Below are 19,384 nucleotides of genomic sequence, written 5' to 3'. Positions count from 1 at the left end.
ATGCCACAGCACGCACTGAAAGCAGCAGCGTACTGGCATGGCTGGGGCTCTCACACCGCCAGCGCCGTGTCTCAGACTCCCGTCTGGACCCTGAATAAATGCAATCGCTCATCCTCTTCTTTATATAAGTCTCCCCTACATTGCAGATTTGAATAGGCATCTCTAAGTCGCCCAGCGTGTGAAGATGCACCTGTCCAGGCTCCTAAAGAACCCTGCAGTGAATGAGCAGTTAATGGGAAACGGGTGGATAACTTAAAAACATTTCTTGGTATTTAATTTAGTCCTAAAACTATGCAGCAATTCTACACAAATTTCAATCATGTCCAAGTGTACCGCCTCTGCATCTCATTGTCAAGTTTCACATGACAAACTTTCTATGCAAACAATAACCACCAGTTTCAGTTTACTACCTTGAAAATAAGAAACGATCATTTTGGTTAGAGCCACACAGCCACAAGATCTGCACAATGTTCTGTAACAACTAGGTTTTGCACTAGAAATGAAACTCTTTTTACATACATAGCACGAGTAAGAAACATACCCACACTGTCTAAAAATGTTACAAGGTAAAGCTCCTTTTACTGTACCGATCAAGGTGGAAAAAACGCCTACTACTATCACAATCAGAACAGAATTTTTCCCCCACGAACTACGGTACAGCGAATTTACTCAAGATATAAATGTACATCTATTTGTGCAACAATGACAACCACTGAACTTGGCTTTACACCTTTATTTTACATTCCATAAATGTACATTCCTTTAAGAAAAAATGTAAAATATGACGACAAGACGATCATTTTCACACAGTTCACTTATGTACAAATACTTTGGGAACAAAAAACATTACTTTACAATTGTACAAGTCTGCAGCACTGATTAGGATGAGAAAGAACCTGAACAAAAAAGAACCTAATGAGCAAACTTTTACCAAACCCTTCAGCAACCCAGTGACCAGATATTAAAGAGAGACTTCAGTGCAAACAGCCGCCTTTCACACTCGGGGTGTCGTCCGTGCCGTGCGGGTCCCCGGCTGCCAGGTTAGAAGTCCATGGAGCTGTGAGCCAGATAGTCCTTGCGGCCGATGTTGGTCACCTGCTTCGTCTGCATTGCCTCCAGTTTTGGGCAGTCGGTGATGCGATGGCCCAGACCTCCACAGAAGGTACAACCTCTTTCTCCTACGATAAAAATAAATCCAGCGGTTCATCGTAAACGAGTCTGCAGTTAGTTCCCCTTTCCAGTAATACAAAAGTAGCTAAAGTTTAAAGTTCATCTGAACATTAAAGGTCTCCACCACAGAGTGTCTTGTTGGCGCACTGCCCACTGACTGCGAGGACGACTAACATGCAGCCCCAAAACCTCTTACCTCCAATGTCCAGCATCGTCTCGTCTCCAGTCTGGAGAACCTGCAGTACAGGCGGGACCTTCTGCTTGGCCTCTATCAGCAAGGCTTTCAGGTCCATCAGAACAGACTCGTCTGTATCAAAGGATTGTTGGTTGGGGTTAGGGGGGTGAGTGTTAAACACGCCATACGTGTGAACCGCAGTAATGCTCATCTGTGACATCTCAACACGTACGTACGTTTTGAATGCATTTGGGGAAAACAAAACCAAACTTCATTCATATTAAAAACCCATAAATTAAAAATCAGCTAATACAAACCACAAACAAACCAGAATAAAGAATAAAACATTCAGTAACCCCAAGTTATTAATAAACAATGATTAGTCTTTCAAAATTGTCAGAGTTTCAGTCATTTCCTCTCTTCACACACAGATAAAGACTGTGTCTTCAGCTGCAACACGGAAAGTCCAGCGCTCACCATCTCTGCAAACCAAGTGCTATATTGAAAAATTTATATATAAAAAAAAAAGGCTAGACTATAAACTACACTGCTAAGCTTGTGGTTGGCGATACAGCAAAACGTTGTCATATCAATAGGCCTGAATCGTACCAGGTGTCTGCAATATTCAGCCAAGATAATGTAGCAATATTTGTGTCTTTAGTGGGTAGGAAAACTTGAGGTCATAGTGGCTGATGCGTCAGCCAGCCTTCTGATGTCGCTCTGATGCGTACGGATACAGCCCTGAACACAGTCAGCATTTATGTCTGGTTGAGTGCTGAATAAGAAGCTGTTTTCTAAAGCAGTCCACCTTTTAAAACTCATTCTAATCCAATTTACATGTTTAGGATTATAAACAGTATAATAATGGTCTGGAATCCATGTATCAATCATTTGGTTTTTTTTTTTTTCTAAATTAAACCTTCAATACTGGTTTCCAAAGACAAAACGAGGTAACGTATAACGCGTTGTTTTCAGATTTCCAAATCAACAATGGAAGAGACGGATACAAGCGCTCACATTCTATTTTGGTTTTTTCATCTGACACAAGAGGTGTGACCCTGCGAAAGTGACAAGTTGTGGAAAATGGTAAAAACCACAAAAACAAGTAGTTGACACCATGGCCAGACACAGGCCCTGTGCTGGAACTGAATTAAAATGTATGGCGCACACACGGACATAACTTTACGGTATTAGATCGAGCATAGGAAAATGGTTCAAGATACGACACTGTATGTACGAAGTACTGGATGTACTAGAATACAATGAAATTCTTACAAAGATGTAGCAATGAAGATGTAAATATGATGTACATGGATCAAAATAGACCGACAATGATGGCAGTAGTACGACAAGCAGCAGCAGTATGGAATACCGTCGGTGTAAACATGGTGATAGTGATGACAGACCCTTAGCTGTGGCAAATGATTTCCATTAAATCTTTGAGACACGTGTGATCTGGTGCGGATTTTTCCAGACAAATTTTATGCAGTCAGACCTACTTTCTGAACAGAGCCGCTCTCATGACATACTGATAAGTATCATATATACTGTGGGACCCAATTAATAAATCGTCATATTTTCCTGAAGTAACATTTACGAGGGCCACGCCACTTGTGTCAGATGAAGAAAAAAAAAAAACGAAACAGGATGTGAGCGCTTGCTGTCTGTTTTTCCATTTTTGATTGGAACACAAAATTGGAAATCTGAAAACAAGCTGATACCAGTTCTCTCATTTTGGTTTTGGAAATGAATATCGGGGGAAAAAAAAGTGTTTTTATTTTTGTTTCTGACTTTTGGTTTCATTTAGAAAAAGCAAAGATACACGGATTGTCCTGAACTTTAGCACTTTTAAGTAATAAGGTTTATTTTATAACTACAGATGCTTTAAAAAACAAAGTTGCAAGTAAGGACTGAAAATCTTATGCCAATGTGCATAAAATCGGGGAATATATTTCATTGCTGTGAATCATTTCAGGTTTATAGCTCGCTTGTGTACAATAAAACGTTTAATGCTATATATTACTGACAGATGGAAACTATTACATACCACAGGCTTTGTTGATAAAGGTTGTGGCGATCCCAGTCTTCCCTGATCTTCCAGTACGTCCAATCCGATGGACTGAACAGGGGAGAACACCACAATTGATTTTATAATGAAAACCTTTTGAATACCCTCTACAATGACAGAAGCGTGGTGTAAATGAGAACGCACACCAAGCGCATCTTACCGTAGTTCTCTATTTCCTCTGGCATGTCATAATTGACCACATGCTGGATGGCTGGGAAATCGAGACCTTTAGAGGCGACATCTGTGGCCACAAGTACGTCTTTCTTTCCTTCCTTGAAGGCCTCTATAGCCTTCGTCCGTTCCTCTTGATCTGGAGAGCACCAAAACAGAACTCGATTTACAGACATTGCCTGTATGCCACACGGACAGATGCGAATCACAAAGTGATGCACGTATGACTGACTCATAACTAATCGCTTCCCCCGTGATACAAGATAGGAGAAAATGCTAAGCTAGCCCCTAATTTATGCACTATATCCACAAGAGTATGAAGTCATCCTCTCGGTACCTTTCCCGCCATGGATAGCTACTGCTTCCACGCCTTTGAGCAGGAGATATTCGTGAATAGCATCAACATCCGCCTTTTTCTCAGCAAATATCAGGACCTGTGTTGGGTAAAGACAGCCTGCACTTCAGAAGCATGTCCCGTCGAGGTCTTCAATACTCATACATACAGCCGCGGAAAAAATTAAGAGACCACAGCACAACAGCGAGAGATATATATATCTCTCTCAGCGAGAGATATATACATCTCAGCATCATATATATATTGCAAACTGCGACCTAGTTCTTCTCAGTTTCTCATTAATGAAGGGCTTCTTCCTTGCTTTATGGGACCTCAGTCCTGCTTCTAGGAGCCTGATATGAACTGTCCCAGCAGTGCTCCTCACACCTGCACTTAAAGTTCCCCATTCCTTTGAAGTTCACTTAATGTCATCCTTAAATTCATAAGAAACTGTCAGATGAGTTACCGGTCTTCTCTGGCATTAGAATGTCGCTTCCGGCTTTTACCTGGCTGGTTTCTGGTCGTTCCCAGCGTCTCCTGCTTCACCTTATTTTTGTGTGCTGCTGTCTTAGAAATTTTTTTACCTGAAAGCATCTTGCTGCTCAGCATAGCCTTCTGCCAGCAGAACCACAATTAAATAATGATTTACAAATGCAGATTTTGTTAAAATATAGAGTGGTCTCTTTTTTCCACGGCTGTGTGATATATATATAAAATTGCTCGTTCTTACCGGAGGCGCAGTCTTCTGTAGGCATTCTAGAAGGTAAACCATTTTAGCTTCTTCTTTGACATACTCCACTTCCTAAACCCAACAGAGTGCAATCTAAGACATACAATGGCTAGCAAAATTGCTGCCCAAGTGACAGATCCTACCAAAAGATACACATGAGCAGCAAAGACACTGCATGACAGCCGACAGCAGGCATCACCTGAATGACATCCAAGCTCGCAGCTCCAGCTCTGCCGACGTTAATGGTGATGGGCTTCACCAGGGCACTTTTAGCAAAATTCTGGATCTTCTTGGGCATGGTGGCACTGAAGAGCAGGGTCTGTCGCTGACCCTAATGCCGGAAGATCATCTGATTAGATACCAAATAAGTTACATGTAAACTTACTTTTATAAAAAAAAAAATTGCAGCCCCAACGACTGAAGTCACCTTAAAATAGGAGAAGATTGTCCTGATGTCCTCCTCGAAACCCATATCAATCATTCTGTCAGCCTCATCCAGGGCCAGGTAGCGGCAGATGTCCAGACTCACCATCTTCTTCTGGAGGAGGTCCATGAGCCGGCCAGGCGTTGCCACCATCATGTGCACGCCGCTGCCGAGGCCAGGTGACAGCGTTAGGTCGGTTAAGCTCCTTCCAGGATCCCAAGCTTCTGGCCCAATTCCAGACACTTACTGCTTGACCACCTCCATTTGCTCCTTGACGGACATGCCACCGATGCAGAGGGCGCAGCGTAGCTGGGGGGCGCCCTCCTCCTCCAGCAGCTTGCAGTAATATTCTATAATGCTGTGGGTCTGCCTGGCCAGCTCTCGCTGCAAGAGGACAACAGCTCAGGCCGGGACAAAGAACCAAGCGCTTAACGCGATCTGAGTCACTCTAAAGGAACGTGCACGTTACGTAAACCTCACATGAAAGACCCACTTGTACGAGCGGACAGACTTACAGATGGACAGATGATAAGGCCATAGGGTCCCTCTCTCTTGTAGAAGGGCAGCCTTTTCTCTTGCTCCAGACAGAACATGACGATGGGCAGCGTGAAGACCAGGGTCTTCCCCGAGCCAGTGAAGGCGATACCAATCATGTCTCGTCCTGACAAACTAGAGACACAAAAGCACATTTCAAATGTACAGACACAATATAGATGCAGGTTCAGAACCTGAAAGTGCAGGAACAATAATGATTATTACATTCCTTTAGTTATGGTGACTAATGGTTAACAGAATGAAGACTGCAGAAGAATGACTTAAATCAGCATCATTACTTGTTACATACACAGTGCTCACAGAAAGTCTTGGGATGCTTGCTTAAGTCAGTAAACATACTGCAAATTTATTGGTTTTATAACAAAAATCAATACTCTATTCTACTGTTTACAAAACATATAACATTAGAGAAAAAAAAAACAGTAGTTTGAAATAAAACGTTTATTTCAAGTATTAATAAACTGAAACCCAAATTATAATTCTAAAAGAGCTGTTCCGAGTGAAAAAGTTCAGTAACAAACAAACAGTCTCTTTGGGTGCTTTTTAATTAGTAACATGTTTGCAATAACATGAAACACCAAACATTTGTGTTTAGTATCCCTTTGGGAGCCAATGGCTACAATTGCAATTAATAGCAAAATGGCAAGAACAAAACTGAATGAATTATGACACTTAATAAAATGTGCAGATATGTTAAAACACTGCTTGATAGAGGACAATAAATCTACAACTATTTTTAAAGAATTAACCAAGTGTCCCACGATTCTCCCTGGGCACTGCAGCTACCAATCTAATGCTTTTATCCAAAGTTACAATTTTCATCCATTTATACTGATATTTTAAGGTCAGGCACCAAGGGCCAAAGTTACCAGTTATAGTCTAGACTTGCGTATCTCACCCCGTGTGCTATAAATCACACACGCACTAACACACCGTCGTTACATCTCTCTAACTCGGCGATAAAAGCTGACTCACACAGTTGGGATTCCTTGGATTTGAATGGGTGTTGGGTGAACAATCCCTTTCTTCTTCAAGCCTTTCAATATTGCTGTGAAACATAAATATTACACATCAGGGTATAATGTAGATGTATCTGATCTATAGTTAAACCACAAAGACATCTGTTTAATCAGTATATGAATCACTGAATCATTGATTAAAATAAAAAATAAACCTGATTTTTGGGGGCAAAGCCTATTGTAGTAGCAATGGGAATATATTCCCAGTAGCAATGGGATATATATATATATCCCCAGCTCCGGGTGAGCACCAGAACCGGCACCGGCTCCGGCCAGGGCTTGGTGCGAAAGAGATAAGTGCTCAAGGAGATAGATACTGTATCTAGTAAACAGAAGGAAAGACACAGTAAAGCCAGACTAATATCCTTTTTTGTTGTTTCAGCAGTTTTACTGTATTACGAACTTTCTGTTTCTGAAAAAGGGTTAAAATCGTAAATTGTGAATGCAAGTTGATGACCTAATAAAAATTATTACAGTATAAAATGGGCACACAGTTAATTCTGATGGGTGTTTTAATGTCCTAATAAAATCAAAACAGGGAAAAGGACAAGTATGTGTTGTTAATGTATGCAGAAAATAAATATGACCTGTGACGGAAATATGATTGTACTGCACTTTTTCCTAACAAACTCTAGGCTTTCATTTTAATATATGAAAGAAGTATGGTAAGTCAGCCTAGATTACTAAGCATCATAGGGTATAGTTATGTTTACGGTCTGCTTATGTTTACGGTCTGCTTATGTTTACGGTCTGCTTTCTTCTCAAGGGAATTTACACAGCCGGGAGAAATAACCTTCAGCGAAATCCACTTCAGTATCATTAACCTGTCTGAGAAAATTATGACCAAAAAATTGACTAAAATTAAACCTGAATTCCACAGACTAAATCTAAACGAAACTAAAACTAAACGAAAACAAAGGACTAAAATGTGACTTTAATCCAACTAGAATTTTCACTAAGTGACTAAGACTAAAACTAAATATTTTTTTTGCCGAAATTAACACTGTATATACAGATGAAAGGGGCCAGCAGACTCTCACCTTGAGGGAACTTCATTTCTCTGAAGCTCTTGATGGGCGGAGGGACCCCATCACCCTCGACCAGAATGTGGTACTTCTTCCGGACGCGGTCATGTCGTGCCGGCGGCATAGCCAGGATGTAATGGGGGCCTTTCCAGCTGAGGACACAAAGCTCAGCATCACGTACTCGAAAGTCAAGTCGCGTGCCGCTAGGTTCAAGGAAACCTTTTCTGTTCAGAAGGACAAGTATGGAAACTGGCAACATTGTGGCGTTTCTGTTTATAGGAACAAAGGCACTTAAACACAGAGCTGCTGTAGGGGTAGTTTACACACCTTGTTTTTATTGGGTCATCATAAGTGATGCCTTTGGCCATTTCTTTTACAGACATCAAAGCTGAAAAAAATTAATTTAAAAAATCACCATCTGTGATGAATACACATGGACAGTGCCACATTAATGAATAATGAAAGAAAGCAATAAGCATCCCCTCCCCCACGGCCCCCACCCCTCAACCACACACTCACCTCTGCCCTCTGCCACACTTTCCAGGATCTTCTCTTCTTCCTTCAGCTGTTTCTCTTTTGCAGACTCCTTTCGAGCTGGCGGGACAGACGCACAGAATTAACAACCATCTCTCCTTCAACAATTCATAGAAGAGAAAAAAAATATCACACTCAGCTGGACGAAAATCTGATTTCATTTTACAGAGGGTTCTATACACCTTCCTGTTTGCTGTTAGTATATGATTTTATTTTATGCTTGAGACCTATCAAAACGCTTTATTCAGATGCTTCACTACTATGTACCCTTTTAATAGTTTCAAGAATGAAATCAATTATACAAGTTAATTTACAAATGGAGTATAAATAAAAAGCAGAGGTGAAGTTTCTAAACGCACCTTCAGCTTTCTCCTTGAGGTGTTGGTGCTGGTCCAGCAGACTGATGTTAGATCGTGGGCCAAGTCCCTCTTCGTCGTCTCGGTGTTCATTCCTGCCATCTTTCAGTTCTTCTTCCGCCGGTCCCTTTCCTCGCAGCTGCAGCAACTTCTGTAGCTACATACCCATCAGAAGTGGCTCCTTAGTCCTTACAAAGTGACACTTCACCTCATTGTCACCCTTTGCAAAACACCTCAAGACCCTCATGTCAGAGGATGCAGTTTTGCAGTTTCCCTGCAGTTTTGGTTTGACTGAATGCAACTGAACAGCATCTGTATCACTGCTGATTATACACTCGTTCAAAAGCTCAAAAGCAACAAGACTGCAGGACAGATGACTGGATGTGTGTAGCGCCATCAAATGCACAGTTTGAGTGCAGCGTCGTCATTAATAGCAGCAGTTCAGGGCCCCCGAGTGCTCACTCCCGCTACAGTACAACTGTCACTTGCATCACTTGCAAGTAAGTCCTGCCTTCCAAAAACAGAGGCTGGCGCTGCCATTCAGCCGGTCCTATGCCCTCTCCGGGCCGACATCCCCATCTGCTGCATGCAGTCTTCTGCCGCCCATCGGCCCCCATGAATGATCCATAAATATTCCGTATTGTGTTTGTTGTCATACTCAGTTTCCTTCACTGGTCTGCAGTAGGAGTACCAGTTCCAAACAGTATTGAAACATGCGAATAAGTCTGTGTAACAATGGTACACAATCAGCATCCTGTAATGGACTAATTAAGAGGGGAGTCACGTTAGGTACGTCGAGCAAGATGGCGGCACGTCAGATGAGCTCAGCTCACCCACTGATATATTCTGCATATGTATCTAATGGCTGTCCACGACTTTCAGTGAACTCACCTCTGCTGGTATTGTTCCATACATTTGAATCACCTGGAAATGGTTTCTGAGCTGCTGCGAGTACGACTACATCGAAGTACTTCAAGGAGGAGTGTCCACTAGAACGAGCCCCACTTAGACAGAGGACCAGTCAACCTCAAATTTACCATGCAAATGCAGGATGCTGGAGAAATGAGTCTGAGGGCATGTTTGAGAAGATGAGCGCTACGCGCCGGGGAGAGGCTGCGGATGTTTTGACATAGAAATGACCACCAAGCTGATGGACAAATTACACAATATAAAGCATTTTGACTGCACTTTGCACAATAGTACTCAGTAAGCATTCAAATACATATGATTTTTCAGGCATTTCTATTCATTTCACTACAGTATCCAGGATTAATTGGAAACGTCATGGCCAAAAATAGAGCTGGTTTTGAGCAGAGACAAGATGGTAGATTGTAATCGGGAGGAAATATACACTGAACTAGAACTAGCAAAAGTTGATTAAATATGGGTAAGTCTGGGTGGATGCGACAATGTGACACTTGACAGCTTTAACCCACTCTTTCCCTGAACAGACAACCTCACTATAGAACAGCTATTTGGTTTTGAAAGCTACGCTATGACCTCACTAATGGAAAATGCGAACTAAAAGCCGTTCTATTTGTAACGACGCTGCTGCCCAGCACTGAAAATAAAGTGTGTGTAGGTTGATGGAACAAAACAAAAAAGAAAGAAATATATATTTGTCCAAATGACTTGTGTAAAAGCCACACAGCTAAAAAGAATAAAACTGATCTGTTATTTCAACTAAGTTTTACAATTTCAACTACGTGTTAGTTTCTATGCATACTACTGCAACATAAGTTGTCATTCAGTATAAGGGTGACACCTCTATCCATGTTCTACCACTTTATGTCCAATAAAGGATCACGGTGAGGCCAAACCGTATCCCAGGGAACATGGACAAATTCTGAGGTGCCGATCCATGGCAGGACACACACTCATGAACTCTGGGCAAATCAGAGACACCTTTTCAGATAACTGCATATTTTTGGGCTGGGGGAGGGAAGCGGCCCCCAAAGGAAACCCAGGTCACAGATGGAAAAGCCTGTCACAGATGGGGACAGTTCTGGAGAGGTGCAGCTATGGTACTACTATGCGAGTGGTTTTAGAAACACCTTAAATGTGACATTTCAGGGAAAATATACAGTAAACAAAATATGTACTAATACAAGAGATGATTAATTTGAAAACAAGCCTCACAAATTAAAATGGGATAGGATTTCACCTCCGAATCAACATTAATTTTTTTTCTTGTTACGAAGCCTTTCATTACCTTTTGCTGCTTTTTCAGCTTTATGGGAACATAGGGGACATAGTCCTCCTGATCAGATCCATCTGAGCATGGCTTTTCGTCCTCTTCTAGGTAAATCCTCTGACACAGATCAAAGATAAAAATACATGTTAGTCATACGCTCAATCAGACAGAAAAGGATATATACAAGATTAAGATTAGCTTTATTCAACCCAGCGGAAAATTCCGGTAAATTCAGCAGCAAGAAAGGCAGTACAAGGTGCAGACAGCGCACACAGATTTTAAAAGCTCCGTACCAGGTTAACTGTCTCGCTTAGTTAAGCGTTGTCTCAAAGAACGTCTGACGTGTGGGAATAGATTCCCAAAAGATTGTTCTGTCGGATGACATTCCGCGATCTTACTTCTAATGTCATGAAATAAATATAGTAAAGCCTATAAAAAATGACGTCTCAGCATTCCTATTAATTCCAAAATAGTTCAAGTAAAAGCATACCCATATTAGAAAGGTCAAACATGAAATGCAATGACAAACTGGGAAAAAAATTGTGAAAATATGAACAGGAAGATATTTTTATATTTTGTTTAGTCACTATCTACTTTGAATAGCAAAGACAATATACGGTTATTTGTGCAGAACATTTCACACGGATGCGACTGAAAGTATTTTACGGAGATCAAATAATGCAGAATAACATTATACAGTAAGACACATGAACTCAGCCCAGAAAGTTCCCCGTTGGCTATAGGGATCGAACCAGGAACTTTAGCGGCGTAAGGCGACAGCATAAACCACTGTACCACCGTGCCACTGTATTAGGCAATTGTAAGATATATGTAACTTTCGAATTTAGTCTGTCTGCAATTCATTGCCAAGCCAACTTCCTGGGTTTATTTATGGCCACAGTATTGCTTTTTTTTTTTAAGCGAATACATCTTTGCATTTTTCATACAGCTCCATCAGCAGCGTTTACTCTGCGGCGGAAAAAAACACCGCTCTCGTTTTACAAGCTTTCCGACTCATTTGATCGATCTATCGTTCATCCATTCATTTGGACTTCTTAAATATCGCGGGTGTGCGCACTAAGTGAGACTATCCAAGTCTGTATTGTATGAGACTTGATTAATTAAAGCTGAACGGCGTTAGCGGAATGACATGAGGCTAAGTTTAGAGATGGCGCTAGTTTGAGTCTGACTTTTTCGGGAAAGTCTGGCTTTCTTTAGCTACTTTCATGGAATACCCCCCACAGTTTCCAAAGGTAACATTTCTCCGTGGCGCCCCACCGCAGCAAAATCTTTATTGCCTCAGCAAAAAAATCAATCCAACCAATTAATCATCTAATCAAATGCAAAGTGTTTAGTTACCTGCATAGACAGAGGGAACGTGTTATCACCAAATAATAATAATAATAATAATAATAATAATAAAACATGCAATGTAACAACATTTTAAAGACCCATTTTTTAAAAAAAATTTTTTAAAGCTAGTAATGTTTAGGCACAGTAACATTTTCACTCCTGTAGTGTAATGCTTCCAAGTAGCTTGACAAATACTGAAAATACTTGAAAAATACTTACCGAACAGTGGAGCAAAAAAGAACACTTATTGTGTCAGCATATTCAGTAAAATAGTTGTTTATTCCAGTACATAATCTTATCTAACTGCAATTTGCGTTTGCGGATAACGCAGTCGTAAAATAAACAAAAATAAGCCATAAATGTGAAACAAACAAGGGGAAGCCCACAAACCTATATTTTATTTATAACCACAAGTACAAATACGCGTATTTATCGCGACAACATTTTAGTAAAAAGTAGTTTGTACAGCCTTTGGTATGTGTAGCTTTTCAACAGTCTTCCGGTCGACAGTGATAATAGGTGTGTGTAGCCATAGCATTAGTACCAATAAATATATGTAAAGTGTGCTGCTTTTAACAATTATATTTAAGCAAATGAACACTTGATACTCAAAATTATCACACTGAACGCATAATACGATCGATTAGTATCAGAATATAGGTACGACTTCTACACAAGTACCTAACATGTTAGTAAATCATAATATACAGAGGCACACATTACTTACTGTTTAACACAGCTTTCAGACATTACTATAATTGGAGGCTGAAGGCTACTTTTGCTAATTACACTGATACAAAACCATCGGTGTACAACTACGTAGTGTTATTTTAAAACCAGATTAAAGGCTTGGAATAGCATCGCAGGAGAACGTGTGTTATACTTTAAGCTCACCTTCCTCGGTTTGTTTTCTGAATCCATCGTGTTTTTCTTCGTTATTCAGTAAAAATGGATGCAAACTTCGTTTTCTAACGTGCCGTTTCCTCTAAGTACCAAAATTACTATAACGACGTGTTTCGCACTGAGAAACGATTCGGTCGCAGCATTTTCTCGTCATAACTACGAAGTCTGATTAGGACAAAATTCAGAGTCGAAGAAAAACGCCAAAAATATATCAACAGCACACGTAACGTTTTTCTACATACATTCAAACGTTTAATAAGATATTCTTTAAATTATTTAATACTAGACAGAATGTAATATTTATACGTCTGAATTTTCTAAAGTGTATTATTTTTTTAAATTAATGCAGTATGTAGCAAAATTTCAGTAAAAAAAATAGATGCTGCATTAGAAGAAACGTGACTTTTTTTTAATTAAGCTGTGAAGTGGAAAAAAAGCAAACACCACACATTTTTCCAAAATGGTTTTGTTTTAATCTTTCAGAATGAAAGATTTTTCACAGTATCAAAAATGAATAATAAAAAACAGACAGGCCAACATACACTTGGCCTTTCATGGTATAGTATAAATCTACATTCCAAACCTTTAAGATAATGTCTTGTAGTTTCATATATCCAGGATAATATCAGATACTTTTGTGAAATATGAAAAACAAATTCAACAGGTAAATTAAAAATCTTTAAAACTCTTTTGTCAGATGCAGAACAACTTCCGTGTAACTAACCCTAAATCCCAACCCTCACAACCCATGTTAACCTTGTTTCTTCTCTGAGGGGGACCGCCCAACTTTGAGACGGCAGAGCACATGACATTTCCAAGGGCATCAAGAACATCGAGACTCCCTGGTAAATGTAGCTGTTTGTACCATATTTCAGAAGCGAGAAGGAAGAAAAAAACTTCCTATGATGCGAGTTGAGGAGCTTCTCTAATATCTAAGGGAGGCACAGTATGTATAATGAAATGAGGGATTGAGAAGCGAATACCGTTTAAAAATTCTGCTTCAAGTGCTGAAAGGAGGAACACTTTAGTCCCAAGTCATCAGAGAGTCAAAAGGTCACAGTCCTGAAGTGCACCGCTGGACTGTGCCTAGGTACTCAACTGGAAACAAGCTTGAACTTGTTCACAATGTAAGCTTATGAACATATTAAACACTTGATAGGTGACAAGCTTGACTACAGTCTAGAGATTTTAAATAGGTTAAGTTTGAAGTACTTGATATTGTTTTTGCTTAAAAACATCATGCAAACTTCAATGTTTTTGCAGTAAATCCATGACAAGTATTCACTAGGAAATAAAATCATGTTAAAATTAGTGTTGCAATTTTGTCAGTTGATTAAAAAAAAAGTTAATTGCAGAAGAATGATGGCATTTCATAACAGAACAAACTGTGGTATGTGGCTCGTGTTACGCCAATCCTAATTTCATTGGTTCTCATACAAATTCCATAATAGTTCAGCAAATTCATCAATAGCATGTGCCTCTCTAGTATGGGATTTACAACCCTTACATAATGCACAGCATTAAATTTTACACGCAATGAACATGATGACCATTGGCGCACAGCTAGTCAGCCCAGCACTGTTCTGATGTTATGAACGGGCCACATATGTAACTGACAAAAGGATGAAGTTGTAGGTTTTGCTTGTAACTAATAAAATTGCTTTCTTCGGTTTAAATCGTGTGAAATTTGTTTTCTTTTTTTTTTTTATAAAGGATTTCTCAAATTCTCTACACTATTTTATTTAGGGGAAAATGCATAAGATCATCAGAAAAAAAATGGCATGCTATACTGGAAGTGTGAATGAGAATTAAACATGTAAAACAAGTTAACGGTGTGTAGCCCAGTTTTTCGTCAGAAATGCCACATTGGCTATAAAATGTTAAATTTAATATTACAGTAATTGTTCACAGAAATGGACTACCAGGTCTGTAACCAAAGACATGTTATGGGGGTTTTCCAATAAGCACATCTAATCATGAAAGAGGGGGGACCAGGGAGAGTCTGGCACGCGGGTAGAGCCATAGCTGTGGACAGGTGACCGTTGCATTGATACATAAAAGCCAGTTAAAATGTCCATAAAACATCCATCCTTGGACTTCCTGGATCCGCCCAGTGACCCTCGGCTGGTTGAAGGAAGTAGTGGGAATCTGCATCACAGAGAATATGTGGCCAAGCTGGTTTTGGTGGGACAGCCCTGCTGAAAGGTTGGGTCTCTCTGCTCACGGTTCCTCATTAAGGAGCCGTGCTTGAAGGAACCTTTTTGAGACTAAAGTTGGACCAGTTCACAGCCACCTTCGGGCGGGTCTGTTTTGCGGAATCCAGGCAAAATCTGGAGAAAACAGAGGGGAGAGGTTTAGCTGTGGCCTCACAGACTGAGTGTCATAAAGCTTACAGTGGGCCTGAAAGAAAATGTATGACAAAACAATGCATACCAGAAATGCCATTGCTACATAATGAAGTCATGCACAAAACAAAACTAAAACCTTCAATCAATCAATGACTTCATAACATGAAGCCCGTATCCTATGGTGCTGGTCCTCTCCAATCAGATTAGGGTTAGATTAAAGATCACATCCTTCTTATTTGCCATTTGTACAGGTACACTGGTATGCTTCTCCCCTGCCACCCAATCTTGCTCTCCACGAGAGAGACAAACAGGTGGGAGCAGGCTAGGAGGTCGCAGTGCTGTGCTGGGTCCCTGGAGTTGGGGCTTGAGGGCCTTGCTCAAGGGCCCACGGATATGTGACTATTCTGCCATGGCTGGGCTCAAACTGGTGATCCTCTGATCATAGGCACAGGGCGGAGCCACTCGGCGTCCAATCATAGCGCTCTGGCGACATTTCGTTTAACAACATCTCTCAGACACTCAGTATCGAAGCACAAACAATATTAAGATGGGAACAAACTCTCCCCCAAAGGTAAACAGACAGAAGAGCATTCAACCATTATGGTGAATTAAAACCTTCACACTAAACTACTAGGCTTGCCAGGAGTTTCATTTAATCTCCATATGACAGGTACACAGTTAATAAGACCCCCTTTCTTACTATCCCCTTATCATCCCTGAAGAGACACTAGAGAACATCTGAAAGTAACATCATCCTTGACGGTATCAATTTTTTTTTTTATTGCTGCACCCTATAAAGACTATAATGGGAAATGAAATAGCTTTACGATAATTAACATTAGATCTTACTAAAAATTTTATTTATATAACTAAAATGTATTTGTGAAACAAGGACCGCATGCCCCCACGCAAGGTTCACCGCATCCTGTCAAATCTAACAGCAACAGAATTAGCTTGGTGAGTCAAACGTGGCAACTGCAGCGAACTTGCACCCAACCTCACCCAGAAGATTACAATTCAAAAGGAGCTTAGGGTCTCCAAACTAACCTGAACATGGGCGTGAAAAACACTGGAAGATCCATGAGAACACAAGGAGATGCACTCAACATACACCAAGATTATGTTAATTTATTCTTCGAAAAGCAGCCTGCCAAATGATCCTTGTTTAGCGTGATTTTGGTGAAATAAATAGTAATTGCAATTTACAATTTGAACAAATGTCATGTTTAAATTTGTTCCCTGCAAAGGTTCTTATTTTGATTCAAACACACAACTAAACCCCTCTTTTATACCCATTAACAGCACCAGAAAATCACAAACTAAAAATAAATCTCAAAATTTAAGATTTTCGAGTACATGAAAGGAAACTTTGCTGATGGGAAAGTGTTTTCCAGCTTCCTGCTGTATTACCTCTTAAAGTATTCAACCTCTCTGTCAATCTCATCCATCTCTGTGGGGTCCAGGTCTTTGGGGAGAAACACATCATCTGAGAAAAAGAGCAACACTCAGCTGACAGTGTACAGGAAACAGGCGACATCTAGCAGGTGGCAAACCTACAGTAAGGCCAATCTATCTCCTGTTTCTTTGGCTACAATATTTGAAAGGGGTGCTCATTTTTATCATCTTTCCTGATTCAAAGACAATCATCTAGTCAACTGGAAGGAATGATAAATAAAATGGCACAATGCTGCCATCTAGTGAAACACAACTTCATTACAACAAGAAGTACAATCATTTGCCAGGTTTTCTTCACATAGTATTCAGTGATGTTCAGTGATCCCTTACCTATGGAGCTGCCGGACTTGTCAGTCTTATTTTTGTTCTTCCTGCCCTTTCCTTTGGGTTGCTGGAATCCCATTGCTGTGACAGAAGGACCTTTCCCCTCTGATTCTTGATCCATTCTGTGCTGCTTGGAGCCTCGCATCTCTACGTCACTCTTCTCCGACGGTCTAGAGACTGCCGTGCTAGAGGCTCCACCAGAGTTCTGTGCGGGTACCTTACTCTCCTCTGACCTCTTTCCCAAAACTCTGTGCATCTCCACAGAAGAAGGTTGGGACTGAAAGGCCTGTTTGGAACCCAGTTTGGAGCTGGTCCCCAAACCTGAGGCCTTGGTCTGAGTCTCCTTGTTTTTATGCAGTTCATTCGCAAGGGCAGCTTTGAGGACCTTAGTGTTCTGTTGCTCTGGCAGACACTGTTCCTGCTGCTGCTTCTTGCCCTTCTTCACTTTTCCGTTGGAGCCTGTTGAGCATTTAGGGTCTGAAGCCTCGTCCCGTGTATTGGACGTTGGGGCCACGACCTGAGAGGCGGGAGTGGAGCTGGCGAGCTGGCAGCGCTCGGGGGAACGCACACGAATGAGCTTCGAGAGGTTTGGCGTGGCGTGCAACCGCTGGACGTCCTGACTGTTGGGGGCAGCGTCCTCCCACCCATTGAATAAATGGCTTTTGCAGCCACCCAGCGTGAGAGGAGACAGGTCCAGGTCGATCTGTTGCAGATCCGAGGACCCATTGACGTGGGACAGCAGGTGGTTGCCCTCCAAAGTGGCTGCCTTCTTGGGGAAGTCATTGACGTCCAGATTGAGGTCGTACATACTGAAGGAGGCGCGGATTGAGTCCTTTATGGTGTTCTTGATCTCCTCCAGACGGCTGGTGAGGAAGCTGTTGACTCGTTCCAGTTCCAGCTGTGGCCAATCGAGTAAGCGACCCGCCTCATTATCTGAGGCGGTGGGGGTGTCCTCGAGGGGCTCCGGCAGGGATGTGTGGGGGGCGTTACAAGAAGCCTCTGCAGTGCCCTGTTGGGCCTTTTCCTTCTCCTGGAGAAAGATAGAGATTTTTTTTATATAGAGAATGAAATTTCCACACAAAGACTTCTAAAATCCATCAGAAGTGGGGCCCTGAACTTTGAACATTTATCACCTAATATTTGTAAGCCTTATCTACATGCTTTAGAACAGGGCCATTCAAATCACGGTCCTCGAGGGCCGAGCACTGCTGGTTTTCCAGCCTTCCTTTACCTGTCAGTCAGGTGTGAAGCCTCTGACCAATCAGAATCAGTAATTATTAAACTAACTACCTGGGAGAAATGAAAACAAGGCCTGGATTTGGAATCGAGGTCCAGATTTGAAGAACCCTGCTTTAGAAGTTACACTGAACATGTCTATAAAGAGTTTGTGCTTAAATGTTAACGAGCCAAGACAGGCGAGCAAAGGTAGCGTGATGGAGCAGCGAGTCTCTGGCCCGGGAAGGTCCTGCGTCTCCCTAACCTACCTTCTTCTTCTGTTTGTGGCGTGCACGCTTAGGAAGGTCCTGCGTCTCCCTAACCCTACCTTCTTCTTCTGTTTGTGGCGTGCACGCTTGGGAAGGTCCTGCGTCTCCCTAACCTACCTTCTTCTTCTGTTTGTGGCGTGCACGCTTGGGAAGGTCCTACGTCTCCCTAACCTACCTTCTTCTTCTGTTTGTGGCGTGCACGCTTAGGAAGGTCCTGCGTCTCCCTAACCTACCTACCTTCTTCTGTTTGTGGCGTGCACGCTTAGGAAGGTCCTGCGTCTCCCTAACCTACCTTCTTCTTCTGTTTGTGGCGTGCACGCTTGGCTGCCTTGGCGCTGTTGACAGGCTTGGGCTCCGTGCTGTTGATGAAGTCGAGTAACTCGTCTACGTCGCGATGGTCGATGGCGCTGGGCGCGACGGCGTCGGAGTCGTGCCGCTGGGGCAGCTCCTCCTTACGCCGCGTCAGCTGGGATCGGAGCCTCTCCCGGATTTCCGTGAAGTTCCGGCTTGTCGGCGCCGCCGGGGGCTGAAGAAATCGTGTTATTCTCAGCATGCGTCCTATTCTTAGTCAATATTTCGCTAAAACCTGTCATATTTGGGCAAAATTTCCTCTCATACATGTGCCTGTAGCGGAATACTGTCATCGACACACTAGATACATTAACATGGTTCAAACTTGTACATGCAAAGGTTCCGGTACTTACAGATCTGCTCATATATAAAACTCAGCTGAAACATAAAAATCTGGGTACACATTTAGTG

General features: G+C 41.7%; 2 protein-coding genes across 2 annotated transcripts in view; both read right to left on the bottom strand.

The window, feature by feature from the left end:
• Positions 1 to 718: 718 nt before the first annotated feature.
• On the bottom strand, positions 719 to 13,168 carry ddx41 (DEAD (Asp-Glu-Ala-Asp) box polypeptide 41). Its single transcript, XM_023838809.2, has 17 exons — positions 13,003 to 13,168; positions 10,774 to 10,872; positions 8,565 to 8,718; positions 8,191 to 8,265; positions 7,999 to 8,059; positions 7,687 to 7,823; positions 6,603 to 6,675; positions 5,588 to 5,741; positions 5,320 to 5,456; positions 5,076 to 5,238; positions 4,848 to 4,979; positions 4,649 to 4,720; positions 3,922 to 4,018; positions 3,574 to 3,723; positions 3,393 to 3,464; positions 1,367 to 1,477; positions 719 to 1,178 (listed from the first exon to the last, which is right to left on the bottom strand). Exons 1-17 carry the CDS (start codon positions 13,027 to 13,029, stop codon positions 1,042 to 1,044), a joined length of 1,851 nt encoding a protein of 616 aa, XP_023694577.1. The 5' UTR covers positions 13,030 to 13,168; the 3' UTR covers positions 719 to 1,041.
• Positions 13,169 to 13,461: 293 nt separating this feature from the next.
• Positions 13,462 to 19,384, bottom strand: part of fam193b (family with sequence similarity 193 member B) — an 18,358-nt gene continuing 12,435 nt past the window's right edge. Inside the window, exons 7-10 of the mRNA XM_023838815.2 lie at positions 18,915 to 19,148; positions 17,145 to 18,168; positions 16,770 to 16,845; positions 13,462 to 15,341 (exon numbers count right to left, since the gene is read on the bottom strand). Of these exons, the coding sequence (XP_023694583.1) occupies positions 15,245 to 15,341; positions 16,770 to 16,845; positions 17,145 to 18,168; positions 18,915 to 19,148 (1,431 nt within the window). The 3' untranslated portion in view covers positions 13,462 to 15,244. The remainder of the gene's footprint in view (positions 15,342 to 16,769; positions 16,846 to 17,144; positions 18,169 to 18,914; positions 19,149 to 19,384) is intronic.

The sequence above is a fragment of the Paramormyrops kingsleyae genome, chromosome 10 (assembly GCF_048594095.1).
Source record: "Paramormyrops kingsleyae isolate MSU_618 chromosome 10, PKINGS_0.4, whole genome shotgun sequence".
NCBI classification, from domain to species: domain Eukaryota; kingdom Metazoa; phylum Chordata; class Actinopteri; order Osteoglossiformes; family Mormyridae; genus Paramormyrops; species Paramormyrops kingsleyae.
This window is presented reverse-complemented; position numbering and strand designations above follow the sequence as displayed.

Coding starts and splice junctions, on each gene's coding strand:
- ddx41 (XM_023838809.2), bottom strand. CDS start 13,029: ATGGATTCAGAAAACAAACCGAGGAAG. Junction 4,019..4,648: donor TACAGAAGACTGCGCCTCCG/GTAAGAACGAGC, acceptor TACCCAACACAG/GTCCTGATATTTGCTGAGAA. Junction 1,478..3,392: donor CTTTATCAACAAAGCCTGTG/GTATGTAATAGT, acceptor CCTTTGATACAG/ACGAGTCTGTTCTGATGGAC.